The following is a 25,663-nucleotide window of genomic DNA, read 5'->3' on the forward strand; positions in this document are numbered from 1 at the left end:
TTTCTATATATTTTTAAAGGTTTTCTTTCTTTACTTTTCCCACTTACGGCTAATCTGTTGAGCATCTGCAGTGCAGGACAAGTTGTAATTGCGTATTGTGGTTCGGCTGCTCAGAACAGACCACAGATCAGAATGTCCAATCCAGTGAAGCAGCTGTTGCTACTTTATGTACATGTAACAAAGCAGGAGAAACAAAAAAGCTGGCATCTTGTGTCACTTTATGGGGAGTGGGAATTTTGATATCCGTTTTCAGGTTAGATAAAAGTGTCACTTTTTAAACTTTTAACTCGTGTGTGTTTTTTTTTTTAGTTCCTGTGTAATAGTTTAAAAAAAACAAAGCTTTGAATCAAGAGCTTCACTAAAACACCAACATTATAATCAGTGGTTAGCAGTGCTTGTGACGCCTCCCCAGGTTATTCTACCCTGGGAGGTGAGCCATATCCACAACCACTACTGTCTGCAACTCTCCCATAGTAGCACAGCAGTTGGATTTAAACAAAGAATGATTTTTAAATCAGTAAATTAGAACAACATAAGGAGTTAGTAAAGCCTAATCAATGAATCAAGAAGGGAAAAAAAAAAGATGAAGGTTTACCACAAAAGTTCCACCAGGAACTATTTTAGCTATCTTTTAATTACGCCTATGAGACTCAACAGCCTCTACTGTTTTGTAGTCAAAATCGGAACGACATCAAAAGCTAATTAATCAGTAACCTCCGCATTTGGCACTCGATGTCTGATTTTTTTTTACTGTCTGTAGCACGGCTGGAACAAGCTGTTCTATGACAAAATTGTGCAAATGGCTTGTAATTTTTCATGCCCTGGTTGTCATAGTGCAGGCATGTCCAAAGTCCGGCCAGGGGGCCAATCACGGCCCACGGCCAGATTTCATACGGCCCGCAGCTTCGGTCTTATAATGTATTATTTATAGCCCGCCTGCACTGTCAAACAGAATAAATAAATCATAAAACTTGAAACTGTAATTCCTCCTTTCACCAAATGGTGGCAGCACCACTTTAATACTATCAGTCTCTGCCTCCATGCAGCGAACCGCTCTCCACTCATTTCTGCCATGGCCACTGCAAAGAAAACGAGGAAAGTTTACAGTGAGGGCCGCCGCTTTCAAGAGAGATGGGAATTACAATACTTCTTTTCTGAAAATCAAGGCAATTGTGCTTGTCTAATTTGTAATGAGACGGTTGCCTTGTTTAAGGATTTTGACGTAAAGAGACACTACCAGACTAAACATGCTAACACATACAACAAGCTAACAGGAAGTGACCGTGCTGAAAAACTGAAGCAGCTCCAAGCTGGACTGGCATCACAACAGCGATTTCTTTGGGCCTGAGTCAAAAGAAAATACCACCAAAGCAAGCTACGATGTTAATGTTAATAGCTAAACATGGCAAACCTTTTACTGAAGGTACATTTATCAAAACTGTGTTATGAAAATGGTGGAGAACATTTTGCCCTGAGAAGAAGCAAGAATTTGAGAAAAATGTTTGCCTGGCAGTAACAGTGTGGCACTGAGAGTTGAGGACATGAAACTGAGTGTTTTGAATGGAAACGTCTGTCACTATCAGCAGTGAAGAGCCAAAAGAACATTTATGCACTTGGATTTATGGCACTTATTTTTATTAAACTCTTGAGTAAGATTTGGTTATGAACCTGTAGATGTGATACAAACTATTACTGATAGGTATTTTCCTTTCGAACCTAAATAAAAGAAAGAACCACAGACAACGTATATGAATTTTATGTAGAGCTTTTGCAAAAGGAGAACACTCTATCGAACCTCTCCTCCGATCAGTTCTACAGAGCGTTCTGACCTGCCCTTACAAAAACCCCTGTTTTTATTGTCAAAGGAGAACAGGCAAGGGGGCAGTCAAGAAAACAACAGAGGTCGTAAAGTTTCTAACCCAAACATCTAACAACCCAGGTCCAGATGTGATATCTGATCAAAGGTCTGAGCCCGGTTCAAATCTCGGTCAATAGTGTCAAGAAAACAAAATACGACTGCTCACAGGTGGTTACTAAATTAGGAGGTGTTCTTGCAAAAGGGTTTAAGGTCTGAGAAACTTAGTGTTACCTATTTCTCGTAAAGTTGAACAGACAGTAGTGACCTCCAGGTCATTTAAAGAAGAGAACACTTTAAACAGAAAATCACAAAGATCTATAGACTTAATGTCAACTAGAGTAAGAAAATAAAATGATAATACCTAAAAATCTCTAACAATTACTTTCTGAAAGATATTGTAAATGACGAGCAAAATTCACTTGTTTTAAAATTTAATAATAACAGACAATTTTGTATTACTTATAACTCCTGTTTAAAATGTTCTTGAGGCAAAGATATTTTTAAACTCATGTAAATTTAAGGTATTTCATACAGTTTGTTCAATGTTATCTGCAGAATTTCTGCTTTTAGAGTTGCCTGAGTGGCTTATATTTGGTTATTTTGTCATTTGAAAAATAAAGATAACTGTGACAATGAAAATTGTTTTATAACAGTGTGTATTTGCATGACACTTTTGTAGTTAAAAAATGTCCGAGCAAACTATTGGCCCCCAGGCATCTTGACTTTATCAAATCTGGCCCTCTTTGCAAAAAGTTTGGACACCCCTGTCATAGTGTCTCATCTGGGTGAGACCTCCTTTTGTTCACATTGCCTCGTGTTTTATTGCAGACCAGTGTGAAAATGTTTAACCATGGCTGTGTTTGTTTTCTTTTCTCTATCTATCTATCTATCTATCTATCTATCTATCTATCTATCTATCTATCTATCTATCTATCTATCTATCTATCTATCTATCTATCTATCTATCTATCTATCTATCTATCTATCTATCTATCTATCTATCTTTTTTTTGTTTTACTTTGCTTTCAAACAACCAGAACCTGTTGTCAGCCAACAACCGTGCGCAACACATCGAGAAAATTGTTTTTCACTTTCATCCCCTGAACTCTTGGTTCTTTTCTCCCTGTGTGACTTTCGGCAAATAATATTGCAAAATCTGTGGCTAAAATGGTGTCGCAAAAATAACCACAACTTTTTCTCAGAATGGAGAGGAGACAGAAAACATCTACTGCTGATGCATTCTTCAGTTCGAATGTGTTTAATCACTGGGGGGGAAAAATAATCCAACATTGATAGACAATAATTTTTTTCCCCACACAATTACGTGTATAATGTTCAGAAAATTTTATGTAATTGAAATAACTTTATTTAAAATTTTTAAATTGTTCACACTGTCTAGGGATATTTTTGAAATAATCCAAAACTTTCTCAGTCCCCGGGGTGTTAACAAGGCTTAGCGCAGGGGCCCATCTTGTTCAGCCAAATTTCCAGAAGTGTGTTTATCTCTAAAACTGAGAAAATGCCTACAAGAAAATAACTTCTTTCCTACGTTGCCATATTTAATTAAATTGAAGGACCCAACTGCAGACAGGAAGTAGACAATGTCACGAGGAAGTAGGAAGGAAGAGCTTACCAAACAGTAGGAAGAACGCAGAACCAGAAACACAGGGGGGGGGGAAACCCTCCAGTGAGGAGAGATGGAAAATTTGAGGATGAGAAATTCAAGAGCAATGATTACCAAAGCGAGGAAGGGGGAAGTTGAATGAACTCAATGAGTAACAGCTGTGTGGTGTCAAGAAAATCCGAGCTCATCCCACTTCCCCATGCTGGAGATTTTAGTTTAACAGTAATAATAAATAAAGTTATCTTTAAAATGAATCACTCAAGTGACATCTAGGCCCAACAGTAGACTTAAGTGTCAATAAAATAAATCTGGTTGTGTGTGTTGTTTTTGTCTCATGCAAACTTTGCTTTAATTCTACTTTTTTCTATCTAATCATAAGAAATCATAGTCAGTCAGAGAGAGTCATTAAACAGGAAAAGCAGGTTTCCTGGAAAAAGAGGAAGTTTCCAGCCTGCAGATTTATAAAAATAGCTGAGACTATTCCTTAGTTTAAAGCATGGAAGTTTTAAAGAATGAAATCTAAACATTTTGAGTAATTTCATAAGATTCAAAGTAAAATACTTATATTAATATTGATTTACTTGTAATAATACTTACACTTATATTTGTGGGAACACTTACAAGAAAAACAAGTAACTGTAACTTTGGTATTAAATAATTAGAATCATGGATTATTCTTGGTTTCTTTTCAGAAAAACATCTGTAATAACTCACATTAAGATTATAAGTATAATTAATAAGTTATGGTTATAAAATCATAAATGAATGCTAAATCAGAGAAGCTAAAGAACATAAATGTAATATAAATGTGATTTTGACATTGAACTTGAAATGGTGTAAAAAGGTGTAACTGCAAGGTAGATGGTAGGTGAAAGGTGAAACGTTTCAGAGAAAATGTCGTGCAGACAATGGACACAGGAGGTTGAGCAACCCTGAGACATTAGCACAGACATCAGGAAATGTCTGTAAGACAGTGATGGATATGAGATCATCTGTCTAAGCAGACAGCCAATGAAACAAGCCCAGCAACAGTGCTGGCCGGTGCGGGCGCACCAGGGTGGTGGATAAACCCTATAAAAGGTGGGTGCAAAAGAGGAACCTTTTGTTGGATCCTCCGGGCAGCTTCGAGCCAAGATCGAGATGGACAAAGAACTCTGCAGCTGAAGAAGAGCCGGGGCCACGGAGCCGAAGACTGTCCTGCTCATGGAGACCAACCGGTCAGGCCCACAACCTGTGGCTTCGAATCGCACTTCTCTCATCGGCTGGGTTCAGAGCCCAAAGACAAAGATGAAGACAAAGGCAAAGACAAAGAAGAAGAACTGGTGCCTTTTTTCCTGCCAGCACCAAGTCCTGTGTGACCTCACCATCCATGCGGAGAGGAGGCTCATCAGACCTGCGGAGATCCTGGCCTTCATCGATCGGCGTCTTCCTCCTGCTGCGACACCTTCTTCATCATCAGGCCAGGTCTGGGGTTTGAAACGCCAAACTCCGTCCGTCTCTCTCAAAGGTTCCCTTTTTTAGTTCTCAGTATCAGCAGTAGGGAAAGATAGACTAGATGACTGATTTTACTTATTTGATTATTTCTGCTACTGAATTAAGCTGTACTGACCCTTGCAAAACTGCCTTACTAATAAAATATTTAGCATAAAGAAAATCTAAAAGATGTTGTGGACATTCAGTTAATGAGTCACCTTAAAGTTCTTTAATGGTTGTAAAATAGCTGTGATGTTTGATTCTGGAGAGGAAAAAGTGGAAAATGTTTTTAGGTTGCTGGTAGCCCAAATGTAAAACATCACCTTGGGACTCGCCCGAGTCACTAAAACCTACCTGGTTCAATAACAAATGCAAGTTGTAAAATAGAGAACGAGCGACCGTTAACAGGTGTGTTCTGTGAAACTAGTTGGCTGTAGGCTGCTCAGTCTGGCTAATTCACAGGGGGAAGAAGGGTGGGACACCTGGATGTTGGCCGTCAGAAACCAGGCGAATCGTTTCTCGAAACCAGCTTAAACAGAGTTTACTTCAGTTCTGGACAGGGTAAATCCCAGCAGATTTAGGAAACTCAATTAACCCGTTAGAAGGAGAGTTGGTAGCACATCTCCCCTCTCAGAAGAGGAAGTACGAGAGTGAGAGAGTAGAGAAAGGAGGGGGGGGGGTTGCGCAACAACAGTGGGGAACATGAATACGGGGAGCAGAGGGAAAATGATTAAAATGTAAACACTTCAGAGCAGGACAGATACTGGGAATCGCTGACGCAACGTGACTGGGACAACAAAAACAGAAGGCGACAAGCAGAACTTAAACTCCAAGGGATCATAAGATAAACCTCCAAATATGAACAGTCGAGATCCTGAGCATTTCCTTACACCACACATCTGTTTCCTTACACCACACATCTGGGCAGGATGGCAAAGGAGGTGAAAAAAAGACATCTGTAGGGCGCCATGTATTTATTATTAATATATTCACGTGATGAAATATTTTTATTACAAAATCTGTGCAAACCTCTATGGAGGCTGTTTGTGTGTGCACGTTACCGAAGATCAGGTTTGAGCAGCGCTTTTCGTTTTGCAGGGGGAACGTGAAGGAGGGAGTTCTGCTCAGACAGAAGCCAAGAACAAAAAGAACAAAACACGATGTTTCGCGGGTTACTTGTGTGTGCAACCGTTGACAGAAATCCTTAGAGTGACGCCAAACAGCTGACAGCACAAAGGAGCAATTAGAGCTGGATATAAGCTTTAATGCATGAGTAGTACATTTCTAACACTGACAAACTTTTCTTTGTACTTTTTCGTAGAGCCTGTAAGTCTTTGAAAATGAACACATTCTGGTTGTTTATTCATGCAAATACCACATGGTTGTGTTTAGATGCCTCTTTGTTTTTGCTCACCCTCAGGTTTCGTCTTTGTAAGATCGCCCTCCACTGGACGGTTTACTCTTCTACATCCTCTGTGTTTCAACTAGTGCCTTATTTTTAAAAAAAAAAGGAAGTAATTTTGCTGACTTTGTTGGCAACAAATGATGCGTTGAATGCAAAATATAGTGTATATTTCATTTTTATTCACTCACTCCAAAATGTTACTCTGCCTGGCAATAAGACATGCATGTTTTAATAGGAAAACATATTTTCAAGCTATAGAAAATGGATAAAGTGATGTCACTTTATAAGTGTTGTTGATTGAGTAAACAGAAATGCATCACTGAAATACATCTATGACAATAAATAGGCAAAACACTCTGCAGTAATACATAAAGTGTTGCCAAAGATAAAGCTAAGCTCATAAATTTTTCCTTTCTGCTTGCACTTAACGTAGACCAGCCGACATACTGCGTACGCGGGCATGGCCGCCAGCAGAAAGATGACGGCGTAGATCCACGCAGGGTGCGGTACCGATGCCTGAAGCGGAAACTCTTCCTGGAAACAGACAAAAGTAAAAGCAAGAAAGAAGATAAAAATGTGAAATTAAAATTACAACAAACTGTCATACCCAATTGGCATGCAATTTTGCATTATCTGTTCAAAAAGGAGCAGGTGGAAGATACGAGGTCTTATGAGTTCCTACCTCTTTAATAATCATCAGCTTATAAACAGTTAAATCTCCAAACACCAGATAAATAATTTCCACTTTACATGACACTTAAATCTCACATTCTTATCTTTAAATGTACAATTATTTAAAAAAAAAAATTATATCATCAGTGGCATATATGGACTTTGAAACACTCATCTTACTCAGCATATTTCCCAATAAGCAAAATTTGAAACAGTTTTTTTTTACATTTGTACTTTTTGTGAACTCATCATTCAATCCATTCCATAAATCTACTCCACATTTTAGTTGTACATTGATTTTTAAAATGTCCTTCTCCTAAATTATAACCCCCGTCTCTGTCACAAAACATTTTTTTTGTATATTTTGTTCACTGTGTGGAAGTTGATGGTTTGTCAAAATGTGAAAACCTTCACATCACAATGCCTACATTGTGTCACATCACAACCAGAAACCTGGTGTGAGGTTGTGAGTGGAGCAGTTGGTGAAACGTCAAGTACGTGAAGGAATGAGAAAAATCAAACCCCTGAACACTTTGAAGTTTTGTAAAGTTCTTCAGTTTTTTTTATTTTATCCTTCACTTTTGTCTCCTATATCTTGGTCAAGGGGGAGAGCTGAGGCTTGTTTAGTTGCACAAGTTCTATGTTGACGCTCCAGATATATTTAAGGAAATTCAGTCAAATGTGGACTATGTGCAACATTAAAATGCTGAACATAAAAATGGAAAATAAAAACCTAAGTGGGTACCTGGACTGCTTTAAAACTGAATTTCAAGGGAAAAAAATCTTTTCACAAAAATGTTTTTCGTTCAAAGAATGTAGGTTAGCAAGTAGGTAAATAAGAACGAGGCAATGTTTGAATCTTAAAAGAATAATGCATCCAAAGTTTTGGTGTAAAACTGAGCAGTAAACAAACATTATATATAATAATTGCAAAGATACATTGGATAACTACGGAAGAGAATTAGGGCCGGATTAGGCCTCTGAAAAACACCCCAACTGAATTGTGACTTTAATCTCAGAAACCTGACTTCAGTGGCCCTGAACCCCTTCTGTAGATAACCTAGAATATTGTAATCTGATGCAGTATAATGTCAACCATATTTTCTTCTCATTTAAATTCCACCAAACTGTTGAATTTATAGTGTTGTATTATGTATTATGTTTCATTATGTTTTTGTAGGAACAAAAACATAATGAAGGTTGGTAGCAGCAAGACACAAGAACTGTTTGGACAAGAAAGGGGAAGAAAAGAGCGCAGGTGTGTATGGAGAAGTGTTGTAGGATATTTACAACATTAGGAGACAAACGGGGAGATTGTAGATCACTGAGCGGATTTGCCATTTACGTTTCACAAAGGAATTTTAAAAAGCCTTACCTGGCTGTTAATACAACGTGCAGCTGCTGCCGAGTTACAGAGATGCAGGAACATGAAGAAAAGAAAGTGCAGGAAATATTGGGACATGTCCACAGCAGTCCTTCAGGAAGTCACACGCCTATGCTTTTTGAGGACAACTTACATTGGTCAATCACCCCAATTTACATCATTTTTTAAATCTGGGGGGAACCGGAGCACCCGGTTTTTTTGGTCAAAAATATGAGATGTAATTTGGGGTTTTGAAAATGGTTCAGGACTGACCTGGACCTGGACTGACCTCTAAAACAAGCTTCTTGCTTTTCTCACAACAAATGACTTCTCTTTTTGTTGTTGTTGTTTCCACAATCTGAACCGTTTGCAAATTCAATTTTCTAGAAATCAATGCTACTTTTTTTAGGACGATTTACATTGGTCAATCACCAAAAGTTACATCATTTTTTTTTTAAATCTGTGGGGAACCGGAGCACCCGGAGAAAACCCCCCACTTAACACGGAGAGAAAAGACAAACTCCCACAGAAAGAGGCGCCCGGTTGAGAACCAAGACGTCTTTTCTGTGAAGATGCCGTGTTAACCACTGCACCACCGTGCTGACCTTTTTTTTTTCTGGTCTAAAATAAGAAATGTGTTTTGGGGTTTTGCACACGGTTCATAAATTAACTAGACATATTTTCTGAGTCGCTTGATTCTGAGGTTTTCTTGCTTTTCTTCCACTTTTGTGGTTTCCTGAGCCCCAAACTGTGTCGTATCCTTTTCCACAGCGATTTCTTTTTGTCGACTGCCTCCCCTGATTCCTCTGACAGATTTTCCACACGGCGCTCTGTCACTTCCCTGGGTTCCATGTCACTCAGCCTGTCTACCACAAAGTCACTTCCATCCTTGGGAACATGAGGAACATGAAGGTCCTCTGATAGGGTTTCCTCTAAGAGAAGGCCCACACTCAAGGACGCAGGGTCAGAAATGTTATTTACAGAGGTCGTGTCTTCCTCATCTGGATTTTGCCACTTTGCCACTTTTCGTCTGTCTCTGTGTTGACGCCCAGTTTTCATTTTTTCCTTCTTGGTTTTATAATGAAGCCCACAGCCGGAGTGCCGTTGTCGGAAGGCAGTCAGTTGTTTTTCTAGATTGTCCTTCTGAGTTTGAAGCTCGTTGATAATCTTCTGGTCATTTGTCACTTTCTCTGAATAAACCTTCATCTCTTTATCTACACTCTGGTTAAAAATTTCTGCCTGATCTATTAGAGCAGAAACATTTCCCTCATATTTAGTTTTAAGTTTCTGGTAAGTAACTATTGCAAACTCCAGAGTACTTTGAAGATGTTTTATTATCTTATTTGATTCATAACGTAGGAAAGAAAACTCTATTGCCTTTCTCTGATCCAGATTGTACTTTTCTGCTTTTAGTGTATTGATCAGTTTAATAAGGTCATTCTTTGCTTTTTCCAAATGAGTTTCATTCTCATGATTCATTTCATCTGGATAATTCTCCTTTTGCTGTCTAGCATGTGATTCATACCTCTGCTTTAGCTCTTGGTATGAACCCTTCATCTGCTCCAGCTCTCTCTGCAGACATTTCTCTCTTTCCTTGAAGTCGTCGATCTCCTTGGACATTTTCTCTAGCAGATTTTGGTCCTGCATGATTTTGTCTTCATAGGCCTGCTGCATGTCAACCTGCGGTTTCCTCTCAGCAATCTCTGCTTCGGATTTTAATCGAAGCTCCTCGTAGCAGGCCTTGGGGCGTTGGGGCGGTGGGGGGGCCGGGGGGGTGTACAGTGTTAGGGTGACTGATTAATTATTTCTATAGTCTTTGGTTCATGGTTATTTGTTGTTGAGGCATTGCGCCTTAGGACATTGTCCCGTCTTTTTTGGAATCTGTTTTTAGGAATTAATCTTGTTGTTTTTCCATGTAATGTAATTTACTTTAAGGTAACAGGAAGAGTAAGAGTGTGCAAATGTCTTGGAAAACTGTAACTTCAATTAGCTGTATTGGCTTTCCTGGAGATTTTTCGTTGTTCTGTAACCAACGAACAACGAAACAGTCAAAGTTTAAAGTTTTGAATGCAGAAACCTATTATGTACTAAATCATCAAGAACTTAATATCTATTCACGGACATCGCAAAACTATATACTACACGATCAAGATTATGCTAACTGGTGTCAAGAAAATCCGAGCTCATCCCACTTCCCCATGCTGGAGATTTTAGTTTAACAGTAATAATAAATAAAGTTATCTTTAAAATGAATCACTCAAGTGACATCAAGGCCCAACAGTAGACTTAAGTGTCAATAAAATAAATCTAGTTGTGTGTGTTGTTTTTGTCTCATGCAAACTTTGCTTTAATTCTACTTTTTTCTATCTAATCATAAGAAATCATAGTCAGTCAGAGAGATTCATGAAACAAGAAAAGCAGGTTTCCTGGAAAAAGAGGAAGTTTCCAGCCTGCAGATTTATAAAAATAGCTGAGACTATTTTAAAGCATGAAAGTTTTAAAAAATTAAATCTAAACATTTTGAGTAATTTGATAAGATTCAAAGTAAAATACTTATATTAATATTGGTTTACTTGTAATAATACTTACACTTATATTTGTGAGAACACCTACAAGAAAAACAAGTAACTGTAACTTTAGTAGTAAATAATTAGAATCATGTATTATTCTTGGTTTCTTTTCAGAAAAACATCTGTAATAACTCACATTAAAATCATAAATGAATGATAGATCAGAGAAGCTGAAGAAAATAAATGTGATATAAGTTATGGTTATAAAATTATAAATGAATGCTAAATCAGAGAAGCTAAAGAAAATAAATGTGATATAAATGTGATTTTGACATTGAACTTGAAATGGTGTAAAAGGTTGTAAAACTGCAATTAAACATCACTGATATGTTGGAGGTAGATGGTAGGTGAAAGGTGACAGGAAGGGAAAAAGGGGAACTAACAGGAGAGCAGAGATGATCAGCACCTTATATGGAAACAGGAGGTTGAGCAGCCCTGAGACATTGGCACAGACATCATGACATGATGTCTCTTAAGACAGTGACGGATATGAGATCATCTGTCTAAGCAGACAGATGAACCCTATATAAGGTGGGTGCAAAAGAGGAACCGTTCGTTGGATCCTCCGGGCAGCTTCGAGCCAAGATCGAGATGGACAAAGAACTCTGCAGCTGAAGAAGAGCCGGGGCCACAGAGCCGAAGACTGTCCTGCGCATGGGGACCAACCGGTCAGGCCCACAATCTGTGGCTTCGAATCGCACTTCTCTCATCGGCTGGGTTCTGACCCCAAAGACAAAGATGAAGACAAAGACAAGGAAGAAGAACTGGTGCCTTTTTTCCTGCCAGCACCAAGTCCTGTGTGACCTCAGCATCCATGCGGAGAGGAGGCTCATCAGACCTGCGGAGATCCTGGCCTTCGCCGATCAACATCTTCCTCCTGCTGCCACACCTTCTTCATCATCAAGCCAGGTCTGGGGTTCGAAACGCCAAACTCCGTCCGTCTCTCTCAAAGGTTCCCTTTTTTAGTTCTCAGTATCAGCAGTAGGGAAAGATAGACTAGATGACTGATTTTACTTATTTGATTATTTCTGCTACTGAATTAAGCTGTACTGACCCTTGCAAAAATGCCTTACTAATAAAATATTTAGCATAAAGAAAATCTAAAAGATGTTGTGGACATTCAGTTAATGAGTCACCTTAAAGTTCTTTGATGGTTGTAAAATAGCTGTGATGTTTGATTCTGGAGAGGAAGAGGTGGAAAATGTTTTTAGGTTGCTGGTAGCCCAAACGTAAAACATCACCTTGGGACTCGCCCGAGTTACTAAAACCTACCTGGTTCAATAACAAATGCAAGTTGTAAAATAGAGAACGAGCGACCGTTAACAGGTGTGCTCTGTGAAACTAGTTGGCTGTAGGCTGCTCAGTCTGGCTAATTCACAGGGGGAAGAAGGGTGGGACACCTGGATGTAGGCCGTCAGATAACCAGGCGAATCGTTTCTCGAAACCAGCTTAAACAGAGTTTACTTCAGTTCTGGACAGGGTAAATCCCAGCAGATTTAGGAAACTCAACGGACCCGTTAGACGGAGAGCTGGTAGCACATCTCCCCTCTCAGAAGAGGAAGTACGAGAGTGAGAGAGTAGAGACAGAAAGGAGGAGGGGGGGTGTTGCGCAACAACACTGGGCATTAACCTTTTTTTCCCCCTACTTTTTATTGGAATAATATTCTTTTTGCTTTGACTGATGTAATCATTTATTTGCATATTAACGGATGTCTGGGAAGGCAAGTGAATATATCTGAGAAATGGCAATAAAATCAAAAATGATATAGCTTCACTCCTCTTTTTATTTCTGTTCAATACCTCTCTCACGTACAAAAAGCAAACAGGTTCCTGACTTTTTTCCCTTTTGCAACACAAAGTCATCAGGCGGATGGACATCATCCGCCTCAGAAACAGTAGAAGGTTGACAGGACACAGTATCCACAACAAACACCGTTTTAATGTTATGCTGTAATATTCCTCTCTGTCATTCCAAACCATGGATTCAGGATTGTCTATGGACCATGAAAACTTGAGCCCGGACATTAACTTCTTATGCAATTGCACTTTTAACACTGTTGCTAATATTGTTACTCCCTCTTGTGGTCATTTAGAAATTTACAGATGACAACTATCAAATTGTTAATCATACTGTATGTACATCTGGAACATTAATGTCACTTCCTACATAGCTCTACCAATGAAATGACAAAATCTTCCTTCAAAGTAATTTCATTCAAGAAAACTGAACACGTGTCCTTCAGTTTGACAGTTGACATGGCAGCTGAGAGTCCGGTGGACATCAGAGGTGATATGTGGAAATGTGTCTTTTCTTTTTACATCTTTTATCGCTTAAATGAGCCACAAAATATCATTGCTGCTTCATTCCGTGTTTGATTATTCTAAATTCATGTATGGTATGCTGAAGGGTTTTACTGGATTTTCTTCTGGGATGTTCGTAGTTTTAGCAACCTTTATATGGAACTAAAACAGTTTTATAATTCACAAATGCACAGAATCCTTACGTCATGTCTACCTACTTGTCCTTGCAGAGTTGCGAGATGTGTTTGCTACCACCTTTCTACCCATGCAGCTTTTTCAGTAAATAGTAATTTTCTGTCTTTCAGTGATGTCTGTTTAAAAAATTGTGACAATAGAAATATTTCAATCTTAATAACATTAAGTACTTAAATTTATTTTTAACCATGTAAAGCACTTTAAACTGCTTTAAAGCAGTTAAAAGTGTAATTAATTAATTACTTAAATTAATTTACTTAATTTAAATTAATTTAAATTAATTTATTTTAATTAAATTAATTTATATTAATTTATATTAATTTATTTTAATTTACTTTCACGTGCGACTATTCATCATAACGGGGATCTATGACAACAAACATTTTCTTGTTGGCGATTGGTGAACGCCGGATTCACCGTTGAAGTAGGAGGCTTTCTGATTGGACGAATATGGAAACCCAATCCTCATTGGCTAACGGCAAGGCGGGCGGGCGAACTCAATACCTCAAGGCAGGAAGTAGTTTGTTTGCTAGCCAACATAACGGGGTCCGTGTCCACCGTGAGTTAGGGGGCTTTAAGTCATTATGTCTGCGGCTGATATGTCCGCCGTGTTGAACATTCTCCGGTCTCTGTATCGGCACATACAGACGCTGGAGGAGTTCGCTGACAGCATCGAGTTCAAGGAAGGAAAGAAGCCGGTTCTGGTTGAGCAGGTTGACCCGAACCGCTTCAAAACGTTTGTCAGAGGTGTGTTTGTGTGCTTTGATAAGGAGCTACAGCAGAGTCCCAGCTGCAGCGAGGTGAGATGAACTCAGCAGCTTTATGAAGAGGGCACAACAACCCTCTTCATTATCGACACATTCTAAATATTGACTACTGGTGGAAGATAATACAGTGTCTTCCAAAAATATTCATACACTTTGACCTTTTTCCTCCATGTAACAAGTGCATGTTTGAATGCTTTTTATGTAATGGCACAAAGTAGTGCATAACTCAAAAAACATTGGGTACTTCTAAATTCATTTAGTTGTCCTGAATTTTATTGACTGCTATAATAAGGAGGCTCAAATTCACACTTTTCAGATTTTTATTAACACTAGGATGATACGGTTTTCGAGTCCTTCCCATATCGGCTCAACAGGGCCAAAAGGCCGGAGTCCACCCTGACGACTCTGATGGCTCAAATTAGCATCCCTTCTTCAATTGTAAATGTGGTCGTTGACCGTCAGGCCAGAAGGTAGGAGTGTGAATAGTCCATGTTGGGGGTGGGTATCTATGATACCTGCAGGAGATCAGATCTCCTGTAGGTAGTGCTCTTCAGTTTAGTTTTGAAGCATACATGAAGTGTTTTGGGAGAGATGTGACCTTTTGCAGCTGATCCATGATGTTGTGCTGCATTATCCAGGTCATTTTGCCAAATGTACATAGAGTTTGCAAAACATACAATCTGTTTCAAAAAATATGCAAAGGTTTTTCTAAAAGAAATGAGTAATGTTTCTCTTTGAAATAAAGCTAAGAGGGTATAACATGACAGTTTAGAAATAAACTAACCAAATTAATTGTGTTGATCCACCTCAAAAAAATCATGCAAAAAGTGTAAGCAAAAGAAATCTGGGAGACTTTGCACATGCAAATTTGCATGCAGCCTTTTGTGCTGTGGAGGATAAATAGGTGACTGCTTCACCTATTTAGTTCACAAGAACTAATGGCATTTATTTCAGTCGTTATCTTGCGGGGGGTGACCAAGGTTCCATCACTATGTGACAGCTGGTCAGCAAACCTGGCAAACATGATTGACATGGCAGCACTGAATGCACCTGTGCTTTATCAGGCATGCATTGGGGTGCAGGAGAGACGGGTGGACTTCCTGGTTGAGCTTGCAAAAGAGTTCGGTAACTCTCATGTGAGTGAGAAGAAGGCACACAAGGAGAAACTGCTTCGGCAACAACCTTCCACACCCAGCTCAGGCAAAAGGGTGAAGTGTCAGGTCAACCATCGATGCAGGATGCGTGTCCTGAGGCCGAAACATCATCAGTGACCCCTCACACCCCCACCATGGACTGTTCTCCCTGCTGCCCTCTGGAAAGAGGTTCTGCAGCATCCGGTGCAGGCCCACCTGGTTCCGAAACAGCTTTTTCCTACTTGCCATCAGACTGCTGAACTCTTAACTGGACTGCACTCAAAAACTGGTCTCCACTTTATACCTTGCACATGTACAGAGCTAAATAACTTCTATTTTACTGTCAGTCCTGCACTTTATATTTTATATTTAGATTTATATTCATATTTTATACTGTATTTTATTTTACTCACAACATTGGAACCTCAAACATTATCCTGAGCCGTATGCAACGAAATTTCGTTCTGTATACACCCTGTGCATTGAAAATGACAACAAAGTCAGTCGAAGTCGAAGTCTAAGGAACAATTGTGCAACTGTGAGATGCGTTGAGGCCATTAACAGGGTACTGATAAGGTAATGGCCTTATTTACAGAACAAAAGCACCTGCTAGATAAAATCCTTCAGGCCAGTTGGACTATCTAAGCCGAAATAGGTATATGTCAAAATGGCCTAACTCAAGCCATTCTAGTAAATTTATACATTTTATAATAAAATGTATTTTATAATATAGCTCATTTATTATATGTTTTATAATGAAAAACTCCAACTCCTAATCCTAAAAGTGTGATTTTGAGCCTCTTTAATATAAGAGCCAATAACACAGTTATATACACAGTTGCAAAGTTGCACAGTAACAGGATGTTATGTAACTTGTGAAAATAAGCCGTACTTTGAGAAAGTACTTATATTCCTTTTCAAAGTGGAATATAAATATGTCATGTTTTTGATGCAAAAACAACCTCAATCATATTGAGAGGTTTGGTTTTCCTAACAATGAGTTATTTTATATTGTTGCTAGATTTGCACTCTACCAGAACTCCTGGCTTTTGTTCTCAACACCATGAAAAGGAAAAGAAGAAGAAACGTCCTGGCGCATGGCTACAACCTACTGGCCCTGCCGCAGGAGGATCGGGACGCAGACCACTTCAAATTCCAAGGAGACGTGACCCAAAGTGCCGCCTATGTCCATGGCAGTGACCTGTGGAAAAAAGTCACCTTGCGCCTGGGCACAGACATCACACGCTACCTGCTGGAGAGCTGCTCCGTATTCGTGGCGGTGCCACCTTCGTGCGTTTTCCAGGTGTGCGGCGTCCCGGTGTATGACAGGGTGTCCACGGGCCCACCCTCGAGTGGGTTTCATCTTCAGCCTCGACTTAGGGGGCGCAGTTTGCCTCAGTTTGGAAGAGATCAAAGGTCACGGCGCTTTAGGAGAAGACAGGAGGTTGAGAATCTGGCTCAGTGCCAGATTAGGAGAAGAAGAAAGGAAAAAGGGAACAAGAGAAGAAGAAAGAGGGGACTCGATCAGCTGGAGGAGGAGACGGGGACTTCCTCAGGAAAGAGGAGACGGTTAGCAAACACAGAAAGCAATCAGGAGCAAACGGTTGAGGAAAGACAGGCTAGGTTTATGGAACCAGCAACGTCTAGGAGGAATGTGGAAAATGGGACGACTGGTTTCAAACAGACAATTGAGTTGCCATCAACTGAGGGCGGTCCCAGTTGGCGGTCAGGAGCTTTTCCTCCTTTGCCGCCCTCACAATGTTTTATCCGCACGCTGGGATTCCTGTACGGCGGCAGAGGCCTGCACAGCTTCCTTCTCAACAGGAAGAAAAAGAGCACCGATGGATCCAGAAGGTTACAAGGGAAAGACTTGATACGAGTCGTCTTCTTTGAGGGCTTGATGTATTTGAACGGCTTAGAGAGGAAACCGAAAAAGCTTCCCCAGAGGTTCTTCAACATGGTTCCCCTCTTTAGTCGGCTGTTACGGCAACACAAGAAATGCCCTTACAGCAAGATCCTTCAGAGAATCTGCCCTTTGGTCGAAGAGTGTAACACTGGACCCGGAGAGCTAAACTCCCTATTACCTAAACACTGTGCGCCCCATCGGGTCTTCCTGTTCGTCAGAGAATGCCTCTCTACTGTGATTCCGCGAGAGATGTGGGGCTCGGACCACAACCGGGTCCATTTCTTCGCCAAAGCCAGGGTTTTTCTCCACAGCGGCAAGTTTGAGAGGCTGTCGCTGGCTGAGCTGATGTGGAACATGAAGGTGAATGACTGCGACTGGTTGAAGATCAGTAAAACCGGTAAGTCAGATATGCTCTCAGATATGCTATTTTTTTTGTTATTGAAAGGTTGAGAGATGTCTGCAGTTCATGCAAGCAAAGGTTCTGTTACACACACCGTTTAGTCCTTAGAAGGTCCGGTTCATTTGGGGAGGTCTGAATGCACAATTGAACTCTGATGAGAACCTAAACACCAAACTCCGGTTTGCCTAAAAGCCGAGGTCTTGGTTTGGTTGAAGTGAACTTTGCCATAGAACTCTGATTGGTGCGGTTTTAGTTGCGCTTCTTGTTTTTGACGTTCTGAACTGGCTCGTCTTACTTTCAGGCCGAATCCCACCCAGCGAGCTTGCGTACCGGACGCAGATCCTGGGTCACTTCCTGACCTGGCTGCTGGACGGCTTTGTCGTGGGTCTCGTCCGCGCTTGTTTCTATGCCACGGAGAGCGTGGGGCAGAAGAACGCCATCAGGTTCTACCGACAGGAAGTCTGGACCAAACTTCAGGACTTGGCTTTCAAGTATGTACTGAGGTGGTTCTCTGATTACACCCGAGTTTGGGATACAGAACAGACAGCTTCATTTAAAAATAAAAATTTGTTCTCACAGAGGTCACCTCTCCAAAGGTCAGATGGAGGAGTTGTCTCCTGCTCAGGCAGCGTCTCTCCCCAAAGGCACCGTCATCTCCCGACTTCGTTTCATTCCCAAGTCAGACGGCATGAGGCCCATCACACGAGTTATAGGAACGGATCCCAAAACGAGGGTACGCCGGGACTTTTAGATACCGTAGCTTATGGAAGTTACAGCTGTAACTTAATTCCTCGTGCAGTTGTTCCAGGCACGGGTGCGGGACTTGCTGGACATGCTGAGGGCCTGCGTGCGCTCCACTCCATCCCTCCTCGGCGCCACGGTGTGGGGGATGACGGATATTCACAAGGTGCTGAGCTCTCTGGCACCAGCCCAAAAAGACCGACCGCAACCGCTCTACTTTGTCAAAGTGAGTCACAACTTCTGATAGTTTGGTTTTTCTCTCAAGCTATTGCAAAATACCTGTTTTTGTAAAATGACAACTGAGGAAGATTTGTATCAGTGTCTTATTTGTCTAACAGGTGGATGTGAGCGGAGCCTACGAGAGCCTGCCGCATGACAAACTCATAGAGGTGATTGGCCAGGCCTTGTGTCCCGTCCAGAATGAGCTCTTCACCATCCGCCGCTATGCCAAGATCTGGGCAGATTCCCACGAGGGCCTGAAAAAGGCCTTTGTTAGACAGGTGCTGTTATTTAACTTCATGGATAACTATGCTATGTGACTAGTGTAGTGCTAGAATCTTAAATGATCCTTCTAGCAGCTAGAAGGATCATTTTACGGTATAGAAGGATATATACCATATATGCACAGTTACTTTATGTAGTTGGTTTACAACCAATTCTCAATATAATATCATAAGTATGAAATGAACATACTCTTGTCTCATTTTGCTGATTTTAATCAACTATTAATCCTTGCAGTAAAAAAATCTTACCAATTATGTTTGTTTCATCGATCTGTTTTTATCTATTTTTATAAAACACGTTGACCATGCTGGAGAAAACAATTCATTGTTGGTACAATATTTATGCTATTTGCATCCCTAGAGCTCTATCGCATTTTGTCACAGCCTCTAACTTTAACACACCTAATAGGGGTTTTAGGTGATAGACACATTGTTTTTAAATTTTATTTTACAAAAAAAAATGCCTTTTTCTTTTTTTTTGGGCTATTCTCTCGTCTGGTCTCAGATTCCTAACTTGATAAACTTTGACTAAGTCAATCTAATACATGTGAATGTGTTGATGTAAGCTGTGCTATTGTAGCTGCTGAAGAAAAGCAGCCCTGATGCTGCTTGCCACCATGTTTCACACTGGGTGCAGCTTTTTACATATAGACTAGCATTCTCTGTTCCTTACGTTTGTGGCAAAGTGCAAACAGAACTTTTTATATATACTATTTTTTTCTTCTTGCCACAACTTTAGATTAAATCACACACAGTTGGTCTCTAATTTCTAACTGAGTGACTTTTGAAGCACTGCATCTGTATTTCTTTAGCGGCGTTCGGGGAAAGCAGAGCCCACTACAAAAGTGTGTCTCACATTTCACTTTTCTTCTTTGGGGAAAGAAAATGCCTGTTTTTCTCTGCTGTCATTTTTTGTTGCCATAGGCAGACTTTCTGGAGGACAACATGGGATCCACCAACATGAAGGGATTTTTAATGTCGTTGCAGAAGAGTGCAAAACTCCACCATGCCATCCTAGTAGAACAAGTGAGACTTGGATTACAATTTGACGCTCTTTTATGTTGGGATTTAAATAAATTTTCCCACAACATTAACCTCAATTTTTCTCCGTTTTTGCAGCATTTCTGCTCTGATCTCCGAGGCAAAGAAGCTTCACAGTTCTTCACCCAAATGCTAACAGGCAGCGTAGTTCAGTATGGAAAGAAGTAAGTCATGCTTATCTTACTAAACATCCTGGTTTGTTTAATACACTTGTTCCAAAGCACGACCCCGCGCGTTGCAGGACGTACCACCAGTGCCGAGGGATTCCTCAGGGATCGGTCGTGTCCTGTCTGCTCTGTTGTTTGTGTTACGGCCACATGGAGAACGTTCTATTCAAAGACATCACTAAAAGCAAAGGGTAGGGCAGAAACTTCCTGTTGTGGTCCATCTTCTCCAGAAGGGGGCAGTGTTTTTGGATCTCACTTGTCTCTTTGGTTCTCAGGTGTTTGATGAGATTGGTGGACGACTTCCTCCTTATTACTCCAGACCAACATCAAGCACAAACCTTTCTGAAGTATGGCTCATACATGAGAAACCTCATTTTCATGATCTGTTTTTAGATAAACACTCGTATGAATTTAAATGAGTCTGAACTCGGAACACTGGGTGCAGGACCTTGCTGGCTGGAGTACCACAGTATGGTCTAATGGTCAATCCACAAAAGGTGGCGGTCAACTTCCAGCTACCGGGAAGTGTGGGCTCCTGTACGGACATTCGCATGTTGCCTCCTCACTGTCTCTTCCCGTGGTGCGGGCTGCTGCTGGACACCCACTCCCTGGACGTCTATAAAGACTATTCAAGGTGAAACCTGTCGTCAGCTGAGCCATTATCTGCAGTCTGTTTGGTTCAAGTTATTGCACTTTTTGCCTTTCCTTTATGGTTTCTTGTAAACTGTGTGACCTCTTCCTCCATGCACTTTGCGCCAAGTCGTAAATGACTCCCATGCTAGTATGGAGGATGTTTTTCCTGGCATTCAGTGCTTTGCCAAGGTTTTTGTCTTTTTTTTAGATGACAATAAAATGCAGCACTTGTGATGTGACACTGAATTTCGTCGCAGGGTTTTTGCAGGTTTCAACAACTCGGATTTAAGACTTTTTAAGGTTGCTTTAAGACTGTTGTTAATGAAATTCAAAACCTGCGTCACGACGGAAATGTCCCCCCCAAACAAATCACAAATAAATAAGTTGTATGGCTCGAACATTGTTTAGTCAACTGGCAATAAAATTCCACTTACCCATAATGGATGTAACAAAAAAACATCCGTCAGCTAGAGGGAAATAAAAATGCTAGCTGCATAGCTTTTTTTTACTATGCAATTTAGTCAGCTATCTAGCAAGGGTATATTAACAGATAGCCAAATTTGCAATTAACCATGATGGTTGTAAGAAAAGTAGCCAGCTAGCTAGACGTATAGCTTCTTCTTTTACATCCATCGTATATTTACAATGTACAAAAATTTATATTGTAAAAAATGTATCTTTTACAATATGCATTTTATATCCATATATATATATCTAATTCTTTTTTATCTCTTACAGCTATGCTGGCCTGTCTCTACGATACTCCCTCTCTCTGGGGTCTTTCCATTCAGCTGGACACCAAATGAAGAGGAAGCTGATGGCCATCCTTAGGCTCAAATGTCATCCTCTCTTCTTGGACTTGAAGGTTGGAGTTGAAAGGACCTTGTAAAATTTTAGAAATGTTAAAACTCAACTTGGGTTTCTACTCTGATAGATGCTAGAAAAATGTACAGCCAGTGAAAGGCTTGGACCTTTTTTTGTCACAGCTGGTTGCAGCTTTAACAATCACACTAGGCTGGATAGATGTGGAGAAATCGGTATTAATTTCCTTGATTTTGGGAGATCTGCGATTGGCTGATACTCAATATCGGCTTGTCAGATTGGTTTCTTCTCTACCTCTGCCATTGCCGGAATGCAAGTATTGACCGATCTCCCAAAATGCCTCATAGGTCGACCTTATCTAAGTCCACTAAACACTAGTGAAATGAACGGCCAAACTCTAATGACCAGATTCATCCCACAGTTTCACATCTAAGGCGAAAGCCGCCGTTCTCCCCTTCAGACTGCGGTCCGACAATCAGTCGAAGCTCATCCACACCCACCATATCGAACTATGGCAAGGTTTGAGTTTTTACTGAGCGTTGGACTGGTTTTGGTGTAACCAGGCCAACATAAATGCTGCAGGTTGGCCAGCAACTGTCATGAATTTAAACCAACAGGTTTGACTCTCGGCACATTGTTGAGAACTAGACTTGCAGTACTGCACAGTACAGGAAATGTACAACGCACAACAGAAATACTCACAGATGACAAAATATTTCTCTCTCTTTGCTTTCATGCTTCGAAACGATCACGTCGTTTTAGACTAACTCCCTTGAAGCGGTCTACAGGAACATCTACAAGCTGGTGGTGCTGCATGCATGCAGGTAAAAACAACTGAGTTGCGACTCTTTCTGCATTCCTTGTGTTTTTGTTTAAAGCCCCACAAGATATCTTCGGCCATCTCCTGCCTGCATCGTCAGGATTTCCGCATGTTAAACATGTCAGGGAGGACATGCATGACTCGCATGCCTTCCCCATGTAAACTCACCAACCTCGACCTAATAACCTCATTAAGATAATACCGATACCAAACTAAACTGCTGTTACTCAATATCTGCTCTGACCTGGAACTTAATTGTTCAGCCTGTCAATCCCAGAACACACTTATCTAAAGGTAATGTTAGTTTTATCTTTATTTTTTTCCAGGTTTCATGTGTGTGCACAGAGTTTGCCCTTTGGTCAAACAGTTGCGAAGAATCCGCTTTACTTCCTGCAGATGATCTGGGACATGGCTCAGTATGCCAATAAGCTCCTCAGGTCCAGCAACAAGGGTAACATTTCCACAAAAGAGTTAAGAAAAGCACCGTATTTAGATCTTCCCTGCATAGTTTCGTGTTTTTTTTTCTTTTCTTCAGGGCTAATTTTAGGCAGTAAAGCCCAGACAGGCATCGTGCAATACGAGGCGGTGGAGCTGCTTTTCTGTCTCAGCTTCCTGCTGGTGCTCTCTCAACACCGTCAGCTCTACAGGGACCTGCTGACGCATCTACACAAACGTTTGTGTCCACAGAGAATCATTTTCCAAGAAAATGATTGTAGTTAATGTTTTAGCAATGACGTGAGGTAGAGTTTAGTTCAGGCCTAAAAAAAAATCCAACTTAACCCGACTATTGGCCCGAACCCGAAACAAACCCAACATGTTATTTTGATAAAACTTTTACTGCTTTTATTTTTAGAGCATCATCTGAGTAAGCAGTGTAACGTCTCTGTGTTGAAGTCGAGCAGAAAGGGCCGAGAATTTCACATGTCGTTAAAAGTCGCAAATGAATCCTTTGCTACAAATGATCAAGCATAAACTAAAGAAATACTATAATTTCACATTTTAGGATATAAAATGTTTGATTTCTTATTTTAAAAAAGGAATTTAATTATTTATTTCTAATTTTTATATTGCACGAAATAAACCAAAGTGTTTTAATGAAGAATGAAATGAAATCTGACTTTTTTAAAAATCCGATTAATCGCCAAAATAACTTATGAAGCAATTAATTAATTAATGGTTGCAGCCCTAAATTTAATACAGCCAAATCAACTTATTTGGAAATCTGTGGCAACAGTTGAGTCTGATAATTTTAGTCATGAGTGTCCTAGTAAAAGTAAAAACAAACCAAAACACCCAATCAGACAAGATGTTTTACATTTTCATAGAGCACTTTTCCTCAAAATTATACCTGATAAAATATTTTAATAGAGTGGGACTGTTTAGTGATTATCAGCTGATAAAGATGAATCTGATCAACTTTAATCAAACTTCACAATTGAGAAAAGCTTTTTCTCATTTCTCACATCCTGAACATTGCAGTGTTTTCCTTTCAAGTGTCAGCAAAGCAATAAAATTTCATATTTATCAAAACATGTCAACATTCGCAAGAGGTCATAAAAACATCCATCTGTTTCCCTGAGAGTTGGATTCAAACATTACACATTTAGTATCGGGCAGATGAAATGTTGCCATCAGTGTTGTGACAGTTCATCCTTAATGACAACTAGATCTACATTCAGTTTAACTGGGTTTGAATGAATGAATTTGTAGATCAATACCTAAATGTTTTGAAGTAAGTTTGAGTTTTAGCTTCCACTAGTTCATCATATCGTCACATGACGTCATTTCCAAATTAGCGTATTTTAATACTGGTTTGTAATTGCTACCACACTCTTCCTTCTTATAAAATCCTGACTGTTTTCTAACTTGTTGGCTAACAAAGTCTTCAGTTGGATAAGTAAATAAATAGCCACTTTTTCTCTTCATGTGTCTGATGGTCTAAGAGGAAAACTAGAGCGCAGCAGGATCTTCTCTGCTCGTCTTTGCTGGATTACCTGCCCATCAATAATAAATCGCTGTTTTATTTGTTAATTCTGAGGATTTGAGTTTGAACCCTGACTTAATATTCTTACTTATATAGTGAAGCTAAAGATGGCATAATAAAGTTATAAGTGAGTGGACCTATGTCGGCCAAATGTGAGTTTTTCCAACAACTTCTCGCATGCTAACACACACTGTTCATCTCCAAACAAATTTACCACTACTGCTTACCATAATGTGCTTTTTGCCCCACTCTGTGATAAATATGTTGAATTAGAACTTTACTTCTCATGTTGTTGCCAAAGAAAGCTATCCATAAATTGCATGAAAGCAGTTATTGCCGTTAAAAGAAAGCCCATTGTTTGAAGTGTGAACTACGTTACAGGTGTTATTCCAAGGTAAAATATCAAAATACGACTTTCTATGAAAACCTGAGTTGCTTTTTATTGCCAGCTTTTATCTGATTTTACTGGATGGATTGTTTAATTGTATTGCTATAGAATTGAAAAAGCCGCCTCATCCGCCGCTCTCCTCTTCCTGACAGGGAAGCGCAGACTGGAGCGACGGCTGGGGGATTTGAGGCTGGCCAGGGTTCGTCAGGCCTCAAACCCCAGGACCCCCGTGGACTTCTTGGCCATCCGAATGTAATCGGCAGCCCTCTGCGGGAACGTTTTCACCCTGTGCGCAGTCCCAGCAGAAACCTACTGACCCTGCGTGCGCTTTTGCGGGCTTTTTTTCTTCCTTTTTTTGGTGCGTTTTCAGAAACTGACGGGCTAACGCAACACTTCCATCCCTTCCCCGTTGACGGCTGCGGCTCTTTTCCTGAGCGTCGAGCTGGGACAGAGGGAGGGTTATGGTTTCCCCAAATGTCATTGGATATAAATGTCAAAACGAAAACGCAAGGGTTTCTTCTGGTGTTGACAGAGAGGACCTCTGGTGTTTTACTGCCCTGTCACCATGCCAAAGAATTGATGTTTTTATTCCCAGCGCATGGAGGAAAACAGTCTTTAGTCATATGGTGTAAAACATTTAGGAGATAAACCTGCGTCATAAACATGGCCTATTAAACAACAGGAAATCTTGTAAAGATGAATATTTAAACATCGCCCAGCTACCAAGGGTTTATCCCTGAACTGTTTGTCTGTGGACTTTGGTTTAATCGTGGTGGTAGTTTTCCACATAGAAAGCATGATGTCACTGAAGAAAATATTCAAATACAGTATGCTAACAACATGATGTTCTACTTTTTTTTATGCCAATTTCATAAACTCATCCAAATCCAATTTGAA

At 40.2% G+C, this 25,663-nt stretch overlaps 1 protein-coding gene across 1 annotated transcript; it reads left to right on the plus strand.

The window, feature by feature from the left end:
• Positions 1-13,977: 13,977 nt before the first annotated feature.
• On the plus strand, positions 13,978-25,660 carry tert (telomerase reverse transcriptase). The gene is made up of 16 exons (XM_028036740.1): positions 13,978-14,261; positions 16,383-17,664; positions 17,969-18,158; positions 18,247-18,400; positions 18,467-18,634; positions 18,747-18,908; positions 19,836-19,937; positions 20,031-20,116; positions 20,194-20,310; positions 20,395-20,466; positions 20,565-20,753; positions 21,491-21,617; positions 22,337-22,398; positions 22,721-22,845; positions 22,930-23,067; positions 24,919-25,660. The coding sequence occupies exons 1-16, from the start codon at positions 14,046-14,048 to the stop codon at positions 25,020-25,022; spliced, it is 3,294 nt and encodes a 1,097-aa protein (XP_027892541.1). The 5' UTR covers positions 13,978-14,045; the 3' UTR covers positions 25,023-25,660.
• Positions 25,661-25,663: the final 3 nt, after the last annotated feature.

The sequence above is a fragment of the Xiphophorus couchianus genome, chromosome 13 (genome assembly GCF_001444195.1).
Source record: "Xiphophorus couchianus chromosome 13, X_couchianus-1.0, whole genome shotgun sequence".
NCBI classification, from domain to species: Eukaryota; Metazoa; Chordata; class Actinopteri; order Cyprinodontiformes; family Poeciliidae; genus Xiphophorus; species Xiphophorus couchianus.